The 14,571-nt window shown below is 32.1% G+C and overlaps 1 protein-coding gene across 1 annotated transcript in view; it reads left to right on the top strand.

Annotated features, from left to right (window-relative positions):
* The window catches only part of LOC107447734 (monocarboxylate transporter 10), a 62,394-nt gene that overhangs the window by 37,673 nt on the left and 10,150 nt on the right, over window positions 1-14,571 (top strand). The window contains exons 5-6 of the mRNA XM_043049973.2: window positions 9,583-9,723; window positions 13,618-13,843. Coding sequence (XP_042905907.1) covers window positions 9,583-9,723; window positions 13,618-13,843 — 367 coding nt within the window. The remainder of the gene's footprint in view (window positions 1-9,582; window positions 9,724-13,617; window positions 13,844-14,571) is intronic.

Here is a 14,571-nt window from a genome sequence, read left to right as displayed (position 1 = left end):
TAACTCATTTTATTTCGCCCTGATCTAAAAAGCATCAATTAAAAAATTTTATGGATTTAAACGTTGATCACTTACATTTACATTAATACAAATCTGCAAGATGCCCTGTGTTTTATTTATTATTTTAAAAAAAATAAATTCCACATTTTACAGGTGTGACTGGTGTATTTTCATCTTTTAGTACAGAATCAATTCTGCGAATTATAACATCTGTGTGAACTGTGTTTTTTATATTAGATAATAATGTTTAAATAAGTATTCGATAAAAAAAAAAAAAATAAAAAAAAATTTAACTTTTTTTCTCAATTTTTGCTTGTGTAAGAGTATTCTAAGTTTTTATAGCGAGGGGGACTTGTATAATGAATGAAATAATAACACTTACAAATGTTTGCAAAGTAGATTTTCTTTAATTACTATACAGTCGGATCTCTATTTTACGAAGTCGCTAAATCCCGATAATAAGCTTGTTATATGGAAAATTCGTTAAATGGAAAATCACCTTTCGAAATACTTAAGCAACGGGAAACAGGTTTTAAATTCATAAACACTAGACATAATTAAAATAGCAATTGATACACCTTTATCTTGTTAACTAGTATCTAATATTTATTTTATAAATCTTAACCATAAAAGAAATCTGCATGAAAAGCAAAAAATAGAGCAGAACATTATTAAGTGTTGCACTATCATGCTACATACATTTTCAACATAAAAAAAGCTAAATTTATGTATAAAATTATATCTGCATTTATTATAAAAGTAGTTTTAAACATACATTACCACATGCGCTCTTAAGTTTAATTGCTACTGATAAAATCCGTTAATTTTCTCAGAGTTTTTCGTTTGAAAGGCAAACAAAAAGAGAAACGGATTTTACTGATTTCTCTAAAAGTTAAGTGGCTTCCAAAATCAATTCAAGGTCATTTTCCCCATAAAATGCATTAACAAGTTTGAAATGTTCTGAAATATTTTGGGAAATAGGAAAAGTTCGCTAAATAGAAAATTCACTTCGCTATTAGGAAGTTATCTTAAGAAGAAAAAATTTGTAAATATTTTATATTTTTTAAATATTTATTATTCTTTTGTAAATATTTTATATTTTTAAGTGGTTTTTCTTTAAATTGTTTCCAAGGATTCAGTAATAGTTTTAAGCTGTTCCTACTTCTGAAAAACTAATTAATGTATATGTTACCGGTAGAGTATGAAACGCCGGCATTCTATAGAATGCCTAGGCATTGTATATAATGCCGGATGTTTTTAGGCAAGGTATGAAATATGAGAAGTACTACACACTTTCCCTAGGCATTATATGTAACACCTAGGCATTCTATAGAATGACAAATACTATTTAGACAAAGTATGAAAAAAACACCTTGATGAGATTATTATCTAAATGACGTGCATTTCTCAAAAACAAAAATGTTATTCGGAAAAAATAATGAGAGGGCCATTAAAAAAAATTTATTCAGAATGCGTAAGGAAAAATTAAAGTTGTGCAAAACATAATTTATGCCTTTCTTATTATGGGAAACAAAATTTTCATATAAAAAAAATAAGAAATTAACCTACTTGTTGCAACATGGCAGGCTTGAATGACATATCATTACATTACGAAACGAATCGGAGATGCTTTTTATACTTTGCCGATTTCTCATTTGGCATTCTATGGAATGCCTAATAAATGTGTGAAATATAAATCGTTTCATACATTGCCTGCTAGTTTTAGGCATTATATACAATGCCGGATTTCGAACTTTGCCTGCAACATATAAATTGAATAAATATAGTACTTAAAGTCCAAAAATACATAACAAATAGTAAATATTTTTATTGAAATGAATTAAAATTTTTAATCTTGGAAAAGTTAGTTGCTAAATTTTGTTTAGTTTCAAACTCAGTGCCTACATTTTACACTAACTTTATAAACATTAAAATAACAGTTTCAATGATTCTTTTTTTTTCTTATCCATTCTTTTAAGTAAAGATATGCAAGAAATCTGCTTCGAATATTATATTTATTTCAAAATGCTATGAAGTAACAAAATTCTACTTGTATGAAAAATTTTCTAAATTTTTTTTTTATTTGAACAAAATTCTTATTTTTTAATTTATTTTCTTAATCATATATCATTTACAAAAATATTTTCATGAGGAAGCAACAACTTATCATTCCGAACGGAATTAATAAACAATTGTACGTCATGGTTAAATGAGGGTAATTAACAGGGGTTCACACAAGTAAATCAAAGGGTATAGTTACTGTTACCATTCACATATTTTCCAGCATACTATTTTTTACATAAATTTTATTAATAGTGTGTTCAATTTATATTTGTGTTCAATTTAAAATGATGCAACTTTAATTGGGTATAATATGAAAAAAAACACAACTACTTCGATTTAGTAGGAACAACATATGACGCAATGCTAAACGAATGGAATTTAGTTGTTGTTTATTTAGTTATTGTTATTAGTAGTTGTTGTTATTTGTTTTAGTTGTATTTAGTTTCAATAACTTTTCTTTATAATGCAATAAAATCTGGCGAGCAGCTATTTAAAACGATCGAACACTTCGTTTGTTTATTTGTGACTTGAAGTTAGGCTCGCAGAAAATGCCGTTCATGGGTTAAATTTAGTAGGAACAACACAACCTGTGACGTAGGCTATATTATACCCAATTAAATGCCTCACCCACAACGCTTAGTAACTTTAATTAAAATATTTAATATTTTTTTTTTTGTTTCTAAAACTGATTAAAAACCTAAACTATTATCTTTAAAACTATAGTCTAATATCTCAATAAACTATTTTTGAATACAAAGTACAAAAACTTACACTCAAAGAAATTTTTTTAAATGTAATTTTCTATTGCGGATATAACAATAATTAAGAGTAAAATTATGTATGCTATATATATATATATAGTTACTGCGGTGGTTGTTGACTTTCATTGGTGAATGTCTGAAATATATACTAGGTCTAGATAGCACAATAAAAACTGCAACTTGGTATATACCTATATTGCCCAAAAGCAGTCAAATAGACTGCATTATGAAAGAATAACTAATGTGTAAAGAGATGTGTTTAATTAATATTTAATATTTTTTTATATTATTTACAGTTATATAGCAAGTTATTGGTAAGTATTAACAATAAAAAACATTCACGTCACTTGGGAAAAAAAATTTTATGCATTATTATTTGTACGTTTTTTGCAAATGAAAAAGTAGTTAAAAAGCAGTCAAAATGACTTCCTTGGGCAATCTAGTGTTAAATGCCACTACCCGGTATGCCCTACGTCAATTTTTTTAAGGTCAAGTGCCACTGCCCGGCATGCATTTAACCTGTAGTCTGAAAAATGATGTTTCTCCTAATCTATCCTCAGCAGTTATTAAAATATCGAATAAATATATAATAATATCAACGAATAAACTAATATTACATCGGATGTAACAAATATTTCGCACATTCACCGAAGCGACTATGTTGTGACTGTTGACATTCAGCGGTGAAAGTTGACATTCTCTTGATTTCAATCATTCTCGGTAACATATATAAATTTAGAGATTTGCAGAATAGCTTCGTTAGCCATAAAAAATCATGAGACAAAGATTTTCGGCGCAATCTTTCCACACAAAACATAATATAAAAAATATAAATAATTTTTTTAAAATTAAAATATTAAAAACTGATTAAACAATTACATATTAAAGAGTATCATAAATTTCATTGAAAATAATAATAATTTAAAAAAAACGATAAGCTCATCACCCAATTGGTAGTTAAGTTTATTACCGTTGAGTGTCGCTGTACGCATTTAGTCGGAATTTTGATCCTCTGCATCGGAGACGGCTCCCTACTTTGGTAGCCCGACAACCTTTGGCACCCTCGGTTCCTGGTTCTCGGTTATTCGTGGTAGGTTGGTATTTTATTTACGTCACACTAGAGCTGCACATTGGATTGGCGACGGTCTGGGAAACATTTCTGAATATGATCCGAAGACATGCCATCACAATTTTGATCCTCTGCAGAGGGGATGGCACCCCCGCTTTGGTAGCCCGACGACCTGCGCGCGAAGTTTAGCATTTTACGGTAGAACAGTTTAACGAGGACCGATACCGCGCACCCTCAGTCCCTTCGTACGCTGATCTAAGAAGTCACCCAGCAGCTTACTGACCCAAGCCAGTGATGCCTGACTTCGGTGTTCTACCAGGACTAAAGAGAATAGAAGGGCTGGTTCACTCCTTTGTAGAAACTCATGCCGCGCCAATCCTCCGATTTTTCTAGTGACGTCACTTTGGCGCAAAGTTCGCACTTATACTTCAAGAACGGAGCGTTCGGCCTTAATAGCTCTAACTAATATTGAAACATTTCTTTTTGTGACAGATTCTAAGACATTTGTTTCTTTCTATAATGACTTTCCTCAGTTCTTGCAGTGAATTTACAAGAATTTAATGCTATTATCGAAATGCCAGTTTGCGCGATTGCAACTTAAAAAATTTCTGATAGAAAAACAAAAGGAAAAAATATAATTTTCCGCGTGTTCCCTGAAGTAAATGAACAACTATGTAAAGAATGGATTCCGAAATGACACAGTTAATATAAAACAATACGTTTTTTCTATCATTAAGAACTTTTATAAAAATTCATTATCTAATTAGAAACCGCCTCGTTACTTCAAAAAGAAAGGTAGGTCAAAAAAATTAAAAAATTGATGAAGTCAACGAAAATTAAAATGTAAATAAAGTATATAGTATATAGTTAAAATTCTCCTAATTTCATAACATATTTTTAATGTAGTTATTCTAACTATTTATGATTTTTTTAAAAATTATATTCTCTTAAATTTAAATATCTGTAAATTATATCATCGTAAATTTAAATATCTATAAGCAATTGTAAAATTTCTAATGTCATTATGAGCCTAAATTATTATTTTGTTTCAGTAATTAGCGTATAAGGTTGATGTTTCCTAATGATTAGGTATGAACAAATTAATGGCATATTTTAAAATCAGGGATTCTTAATTTAACTCAACTTATTGTTATAAAAGAATATGTAGATAAAAAAAGTGTCGATATATGCTTTCATTTTCCTTAATAATTAAAGTTAAAACTGAACTTTTTAAAATAAAGTATTTATAGTGTCATTTTCGCCAACTAGTAAGATATTTTTATAAGTTTAAAATGGTATTTTTTTTAATATAATGGCCAAGAAAGTTTTTTTGAACTATGTTTATGAACGGAAATAATGTGTTAATCACGTAAAGTTTGAAAGCTAATAACCAGAAAAAGTCTAACTTATTTTTATAAACAGAAAGATGCAAAGTTATCATAATATCTTTGCTTGCGATCTCCGAGATCTGTGGACACAGTGACGTCATGAGGAGGGAAATTGTAGCTTCAGCTCTAGGAGCGGAGTGAACTAGCCCTTCTATTCTCTTTAGCCCTGGTGTTCAACTGGGAACCATGTCTTTACGATCAGTCCACTGCAGGACAAAAAAAAATTAAATAAATAAAAATATATTAAATGCAAACAAAAAGAAATGCAAAGCATAAGATATTCGACCTTTAATAAGCCCCCAGTTGGAAACAAAAAATGGTCTTTAAACTTAAATTAATTTTAGATAATATGGTAAATAAATTTCTTTTTTCCATCAAATTCAGTCCTAAAAATATTTTAACATGAGATTATTAGAAAAAAAAAAGGCCCTTTAAATGGTTAATGCGTCATCCGGATGTATTTACGTAACTTCTTTGTTTTCAAATCTTATATTTTAGAAATGCATTCAAATAAAAGTCTAAGCTAACATTAAAAATATTATATTTCTGTTTATCAAGCTTATCGTGTTACACTTTCCAAAAGAAAAAATTGTATCCATTGTAAAAGTGATTTACATTTACCTTGACTCAAATGTCGCTTTGAAAACCGCGCTTTAAACAAAACCAGCGACCTTTAACATTATAAATAATTTGAAAAAAATTATTTGATATAAGAGACCTCGACCCTCGCCATTTTGGATTTTAGATACAAAATTTTGATCTTCGTCCTCCTGATATTTCTTGAGCTTAACAAACTTTTCATAATTTTGTGTTATTCTACAGCACTAAAGATCAGCATTTATAAAACGACCTCTTTTATTTTCTTGATCACTTGTACAACTTCTTTCCTCAAAACTTAAAAACAGATGGCGCTGGAGGTTAAGATTCGTCTTAAGGCTTCCGGGTTATTACTTCCGATTGAGTTTTGCGCCTAGGTCTGAAAAAGCGCGTTATCCCATAACATAGTACTTTTTTTTAATAACCGTCGTTGAACAGCCGACCCAATTTTGGGTTTGCTACTATTAATGTTCAACTCCGTAGCCTTGTAATTTTGAACCCAATCCAGAAGACAAGAAAACTCCTGGATCAATAATAATAACCCCAGAGGTATGGTTTGTTATGGGAACATGGAACATTTCGTGACTCGACAGATTTAAGGTGCATCAGTCACCATTTACTACACGGGTAGTCTTCGACCAGCGGGGATCGAATCCAGTACCTCTTGGACATGGACCCAGTACCCTACCAACCAGCCCATTATATTGTACTTGTGTTTGCAATATAACGCGTTCTTTCAATTTAAACTTTAATGAAACAAACAACAAATAAATTAGGAAGATTCCTCAAGCACACCATGATACGATCCAAAAAATAGAACTGCGATATTATAAATAAATATTGTCAAATAAGAGATAACACTCTAGACACGGCAAACTTTACACTTTATTTACATAGTGCTGTTAATTTTCTAAATTTTGTTTTAAGGCCGTTATCTGTAAGAATTTATAAATTACAAATAGCTCTTATGAATAGTAAAATTACGCGTAAATTTAAACACAAATAAAAAGAAACTTCCCAGAATATCAAGCCTGTTCACTCATCTCCTCGTAAGCATGACATAAGCGGAGGAATACACCGGAAGTTTTCTAAATTTCTTCCGGTTATAAAAAGCTTGTTACCTTATACATTCAGTCAACCATCCGTGTGTGGTTTTCAGTCAGTCATTTAGAACTACGGGTTTGTCAGTATGACATTATTTTCAGTTTGCCAGTATTTCAATACAGTTTGTTAGTATTTTCTCTCTCATTCGTATGCCTGTTTAGGAAGAGGGTGTGCGATTGTTCTTATTTTCCAGTGGCGCCATCTATGGACAAGAATTCGACTTCTGCCACACCCATACGTCATACTTGTTTATAGGGCGGACCCATTCTTACATCCATTCATTCATCTAAAGATCGTAATTTTGACCTGAATCAGAGAACCAATCCAGTACCCCCAGAGGTTTTGATTTGTTATGGGAACATGGAGGACTTTGCGACTCGACAGATTTAACTTGCATCAGTTATCATTTTACCACACGGGGAGTCTTCGGCCGGCGGGGTTCGATCCCACGAACTCTCGGACATGGGCTCAGCACCCTATCGGTCAGGCTATCCCGGCCTGTTAGTATGTCAAAATTTAATTTTATTACATTTTTAAACTTATGAAAACCGATTTGGATGATGCTCAAAAATCTTTTTAACTTAAATTGCTCTAAAAATAAGATATTTATCAAAAATTTAAAAGCTGACAGGTGTATACTTGTTTCAGCTTTTCCGTGGTGAGGCTTTTAAAATGTTGGCAAAATTATCAAAAATTCTTGAAGCATTACTTTTTTTTATTGCCACTATTCCATAAAATATTTTTTTGCAGAAAGCGTAATATTTGGCAGGCCTGGTTATTTTTATTTTATTTTATAACGATCATTAAACAGCCTACCCAATTTTTAGGGTTTGCAACAATTAATGTTCAACTCCGTAGCCTTGTAATTTTGAACCAATCCAGAAGACAAGGGAACTCCTGAATCAAATATTGGGAGAAATTTTGCCTTCGTGGCGAACTTTTTGATTGAATAACCCCTCATTTGTGTTACATTGTCAGGAAAACCACGAAAACCTCCCACGGCAAGGGGAATCTAACCCATGATCCATCTACCACTGAAGATATTTTCCGTCAGCACAGTGGTCGGTGCAAGCCGGATGCAGAATTCGTATCAACCAGTCATCGGTGGAATTCGAACCCGGGTTCACCTCAATGAAAGGCGAACGCTCTATCTCCTGAACCATCACGGCTCAGCTCTGGTATTGTAAGAGCAAGGATTGATTTGAATATTTTTGTATATAGTATAATTAATAATGAAAATAATTTAAAAAAAAAGTCATTTGTAAAAGCGCTCTTCCAATTTTGATGAGTAAAAAAATTACGCGATTTAAAATTAATTTTGAAAAAAAAATTAAAAATTTTAAAAAATATTCTTATTTCTGGTTAAAAACGTGAAGGATTAAAATTAAATGAAGATACCAATGATTAAATCAAGGAATTTGAACAACAGCAATTGACTGTTGCGCATAACTAAAAGTTATTTGACCCATAATTAATTTTGTTCATGAATCAAAGTTTCATTTCGGAAAATAAGGGGAAGATGGGGACTAGAAGGGACATGGGGCTAGAATATACATTTTGAATAAATTTTTTATTTATTGGTCGAATTTCCTGTGTGAGATATCGTAGATTGACAATAATGATATACATTTTAGAGTGCAGTAGCATAATCACAATGTAAATACTTTAAGAGAAATTTATTAAGCCGCGATGGCTGAGGAGATAGAGCGCTCGCCTTCCAATGAAATGAACCAGGTTTAAATCCCTGCGATGACTGGTCGATACGAATTCTGCATCCTGCTTGCACCGATCACAGTCCTGACGTAAAATATCCTCAGTGATAGACGGATCATGGGTTAGAGTCCCCTTACCGTGGGAGGTTTTCGTGGTTTCCCTCTCCATGCAACGCAAATGCGGGTTAGTTCCATCAAAAAGTCCTCCACGGAGGCAAATTTCTCCCACTACTTGATCTAAGAATTTCCTTGTCTTTGTAGTAGGAGTCAAAACTACAAGGCTACGGAGTTTAACATTCAGAGTTGTAAATCCTAAAAACGAGTCAGAGTTTATCGCCTGCTATAAAATAATATAATAATAGCAAGGCTTTATTAATATTTTACTCAAACAATTATTCATACAATTGATCACTCTCTTCTTTTTTTTGTAAATCAAGAATTTTTTACGAAGAGAGAAGTGTGAACATTTTTTAAAGATTAGTAAAAAAACATTTTTAATATTATTTTTTTACTCATGAAATACTTTTTTTAGGAATAATTTGGACATTTATCTGAATTTTAATTTATATCTGGAATCTATGTTTAAGTTATTTCACAATTATTTTCTTAAAAAAGCCTTTTGCCTACACGAGTCACACTAAGCGAGGACAAATTTGATAACATATTTAAGTAGTCATTTATTATCTATCATCATTCATCATATTTCATTATCATTCATCATATCTCATCATCAGTCATTTATATCTTTTATTACAACTCAGAAAAGGACATCTAAAATTAGAATGAATTTAATTTCAATCTAGGCCTTATTAGACATGTTAAATTATTGTACTGACATATTTAAAATAAAATGCTAAATTGTAATAAAGTATGAAAATAAATTTCAGGTCCAGCATGTGAAGGATATTCTCCCAAATGCCAATGGGGAAGTTCTCGTCACGTGCATTGGCCTGACTTCTGGCATCGGTCGAATCATTTTTGGAAAATTGGCCGATTTTCCAACAGTTAATCGAATCATGCTTCAACAGGTAAACAGTTTCAACAGTTAAATACAAAAATAATTTGATTATTAACATCGCTCAACAGCTGTACTATTAGGATGTTGGCGATAAACCATGATCCATCCTCATACAGTGATAAATCGAAAATAATACTGGCGCATTTTCCAAATAGCAAAATAAGGTTTATTTTCAACCAACAAAAACCTTTTAATATAAACCTAAAAAGGTTTTTAATACGGTTTACGTGTAAACCTTCCAACCTTAAAACGACATCTGTGACAATCTGCTCTGTTCTATGCACTACCCTAATCCAAAACCTTGGAAAACAACCTTTAATATAAAAACCTTAAATGGAAGTTGACTTAGGGTTTTCAAATGTGTAAAAATCCTTGAATGAAGCAACCCAGAAAGTATGCAACCTTACTGCAACCTTGTATCGGAATTTTTATTTTTATTGTCACGAAGATGTTAGTACTAAAAACCTTTTTTCAATTAAGCAAAAATATTGCAGTTTCGAACCTTTCATTCTAAGAGGATTAAAATTATTTTTTAAAGCTTTTTTTCAAAAATATCGTAACTTAGATCCATAATGACGTTTTAGCTGACGTCACACTAGCGATAGGATCAAATTGCATTGTCCATTAAAAATTTCATGACAAGGTGAATTTTAGCAGAGCATGCAAGACGCTTGCGAAAAGAAACCTTATAATGACCTATATTTAAGATTATATCGCTAGTGACGTCTGCTAAAACGTCATTATGGACCTAAGTGACGATATTTTTTAAGAAAGCTTTAAAAAATAATTTTAATCCTTTTAGGATGAAAGGTTTGAAACTGCAATATTTTTTCTTTATTGAAAAAAGGTTTTTAGTACAAACATTTTCGTGAAAATAAAAAAAAAATTCCGAAACAAGGTTACTGTAAGGTTACATGCTTTCTGGGTATGGATGGTGTTTTCAATATAAATATAAACAACAACAGTCTGGAGCTCTTGACCTGCTCTACTTCCGGTTAGAAAGTATACAGCTGCTTACTATTTATTTTGCCAAGCATTAATAATTTCGTTTTTAATGAAATGAATAAATTTTCTAATTTTTGAGCTCGAATCTGTGTTGATTTCATTAGATAAGAATGATATCAAGCGATTTTGGTGAGTTTGAAGTTAAAATTTGTTTTAGTTAATTTTTAGATGTAGCGTTAAAAAAGGTGACGCGGTTGCTAGATTTAGAAAGTACTCGCTTTTTTTTGTAGTCTTTGGCCTCTTTTTACTTGTTTACTACTGTCCTCGTTGCAAGCCGTGTACCACCATATCGCCGCTTTGAAACTAAACCGTGGTAACTCAAAAAAGCAAGTTTCTAAGGAGAGCGATTTCTAACTTTTCACGAACTTCCACCGCAGGTTGACTCGAAACTATGGCGACTATTGCAAAATAGTTTACAATAAAAAAAAAAAAAAAAAACATGTTTCTTTACATTTTTCAATGAACCAGGCCTGATTCTTGTAGCATTTCTAATTTTGTGATAATTTCGAAATAAATTAAGTTACTTTGAGTTGCAACACTTTTCTCTAAAACTTTTATTAAAAGTGGAGAGTTATTTCAAAATACAACGATGTTCTTCAAAATATCCTCCCGATTATTACATATTTCATTTCAAATTTTGACATACAACAGTGTAGGAAAAAAATCGCTCTCCTGAAAAACTTGCCTTTTTCAGTTACCACGGTTTAGCTTCAAAGCGAAGTTTTCTCCTCCAAGGTTTTGTTGCAACTGGCACACTATTCCCTAAAACCAAGAGGGCGAATCGCGCCAATGCGATAACGATTTATCCGTTCTTTAAATTAATTTTATGGAACTATGAAGATAACACGTTTTTTCTCTAAAAGGGTTATTTTTTTACACAAAATGACCCAAATATATCATTTTTCGATATTTTTGAGTTACTGTGGTTTAGTTTCAAAGCGACGATATGTTAGTGTTACCAAATTGTTCGTGCAGCGAGATTTAGTCCATTTTATATATCACTGAGGTTTAAATCAGGGTTGGGGTAGAGAGGCACTCTAGGCACTCTAGGTTGGAGTTTTGGACGTCCTTAACTGGTTTTGGACAGGACACGTGGGTTTTACTGTCTTAAACTGGGTTTTACTGTCTTAAACTGGGTAAAACTGTCCTAAACTGGGTAAAACTGTCCAAAACCTTGAACTTTGGTAAAAATTCTATAGTTGTAACCATTGTACACATAATCTATAAATATTTGATATTTTTTATATAATTTACTTTAACTTATCAAAAGAAAATAATATAATATAATAGGAAAAGGTTTATAATTTTTGAACCTCCATAATTCATTGAACAACAAAAGTGAATATCTAATCCTTTAAATATAAATATGCTTTTAATACTGTTAAATAATATTTTTGCATAAAGATAAATAATGCAATATTAAAAAATAAGGATTTTTTTTAAAAAAATACTAAATTTGTTTAAAAATTAACCTTTTATTTTTCACAATATGTTTTTAAAAAATTTTTATAATTTCTGCATCACAGAATGATAAGAAAGACATCTATTTTTAAAAAAAATTGTTTTCAAATATAAATATATTAGTTTAAATTGAAAATACAAAATAACTGAAAAATGTATTAACAGTTTTGAAGGGCATGACACCAGTTTCAATTACTGACACATCACCACTAAGCTAAAAGAAATGAACATGAATGAAATAACAGTATTCTTGAATAGTACTTATAGGTAAATAAACCTGTTTATGACTAACCAAGCACTTAGTCCCCAATAGCTTAACATGTATGGCGAAGTCCAACTTCAGTTATGTACTATATAATGAGAGGACCAATTGAACTTGATTACTGATTAATCTTCCTTTGTTTAAATTGAAGAGTCAAACAATATTAATAAAACATTATACTTTTAAAAACAAATATTCTGTAATAGATTTAATTATCAATATGTTATTAGTTCTATGTATATTTTACCTCTTACATATTGTTCAGATAAAATTGCGACGTAATTTGAGTAAAAGGGTTTTGGACAGGACGGTTTAAACCGTGGATTAATTCATTCTATCCTAAACCTTGCCAACCCTGGTTGTTATATTGTTGACACGGCAAGAAGTGTTTTTCACAAATGGCGATTCTGACGTCTTGAGATGACAGGCCATCAAATGACGATTCTTTTTTTTAAACACATATCAGGTACAAATACTCGAAATACTACTCAAGAAGAGTCTCAAAACATAGTGATCACGTCGTGAGTCAAATGGCTTCACAAAAAAAACCTGAAGTATTGGCAGTATAGAGCTGGCAGCACATTCTAGTTTAGAAAACGCCATCCTTTGACAGTAGCCAGCGATGCTTGACTCCAGTGTTTTACTGGGAGCCGTGTCTTAACGATCAGTCCAATGCGGGACGATTGTGAGTTAGAAATCTCGAATTTATCAACATACCCTATTTTCCCTTGTTCATGGTAGGTTGTTATTTATTTACGTCGCACTAGAGCTGCACATTGATTATTGCATTGGCGACGGTCTGGGAAACATCCCTGAGGATGATCCGAAGACATGCCATCTCAATTTTGATCCTCTGCAGAGAGGATGACTCCTCCGCTTTGGTAGCCCAACGACCATCGCGAAGTCGAGCATTTTACGGTGGAACAGTTTAATCATGACCTATACCACGCACGCTCGGTCCCTATGTAGGCTGATGAAAGTGGTCACCCATCCGCTTACTGACCGCAGCCAGTGAAGCGTGAGTTCTGTGTTTTACTAGAAACCATGTCTTTACGCTTGCGAGATTTTCCCTTATTCATATTTTGTTATAGCAAATTTTGCAGCACTATTAGGAAGAATGTATTTCAGGTTTAAAAAATTAAGAAATTATTAACTTATAGTTCATTCTATCCCCAGATTGCTTTCTTGTCCATTGGCATTCTGACTATGGTGCTGGTGGTAGCCAAGCATTTTACAGCTCTGGTCGCCATCTGTCTCTTCCTGGGTCTGTTTGATGGATGTTTCATATCACTGTTGGGCCCAATCGCCTTTGACGTCGTTGGTCAAAAAGGAGCGTCACAAGCTATTGGATTCTTGCTAGGATTCTGTTCGATTCCACTGACAGTGGGACCGCCTGTAGCCGGTAAGGACATTTGATGTTTTTTTTTAAAATTGGAACATTTAAAAAAAGAAATTACCATCTTTTTTAGTATACTTTAAAAAAGTATTCAAGAATGCGTTTTTATTTTTACCATTTTGTCTTCTGGAGAGAATATTGAGCAATGACTTCTTGTTACGAGCTGAGAAAAAAAAACTATCAGACATTTGGCCGTTGGTCTCTATAGAAACAGGTTGTTCCATTTAATGGCAGGTGCGACAGGAGGTAGGTAGGTACTTTATTTACGTCGCATTAGAACTGCACAATGGGCTATTGACGACTATCTGGGAAACGTCCCTGAGGATGATCCGAAGATATGCCATCGCAATTTTGATCCTCTGCAGAGGGGATGGCTCCCCTGCTTTGGTAACCCGACGACCTGAGGAGCGTGAAGTCGAGCACTTTACGGTAGAACAGTTTAACGAGGACCGATGCCGCACAACCTTGGTCCCTACTCACACTGATCAAAGTGGTCACCCACCCGCTTATCTACTAAGGAAAAAAATTATTTTTCTAACTGGAATGCATTCTATATTAACTTGATTAAATTGTTTTGCATTTTATTAAAGTATTCCATGTCAACTTGATTAGAATATCCTGAATTAGCTTAATTAAAATACTACTTGAAATATTAAATGTATATTATGAAAGACATGATGAGTAGTGTTTTTAAGAAGTGCTTAAAGGTTCTTATTTTCGATTTTTGTTTTTTA

Source organism: Parasteatoda tepidariorum, chromosome 5 (genome assembly GCF_043381705.1).
Source record: "Parasteatoda tepidariorum isolate YZ-2023 chromosome 5, CAS_Ptep_4.0, whole genome shotgun sequence".
Lineage (NCBI taxonomy): Eukaryota > Metazoa > Arthropoda > Arachnida > Araneae > Theridiidae > Parasteatoda > Parasteatoda tepidariorum.
This window is presented reverse-complemented; position numbering and strand designations above follow the sequence as displayed.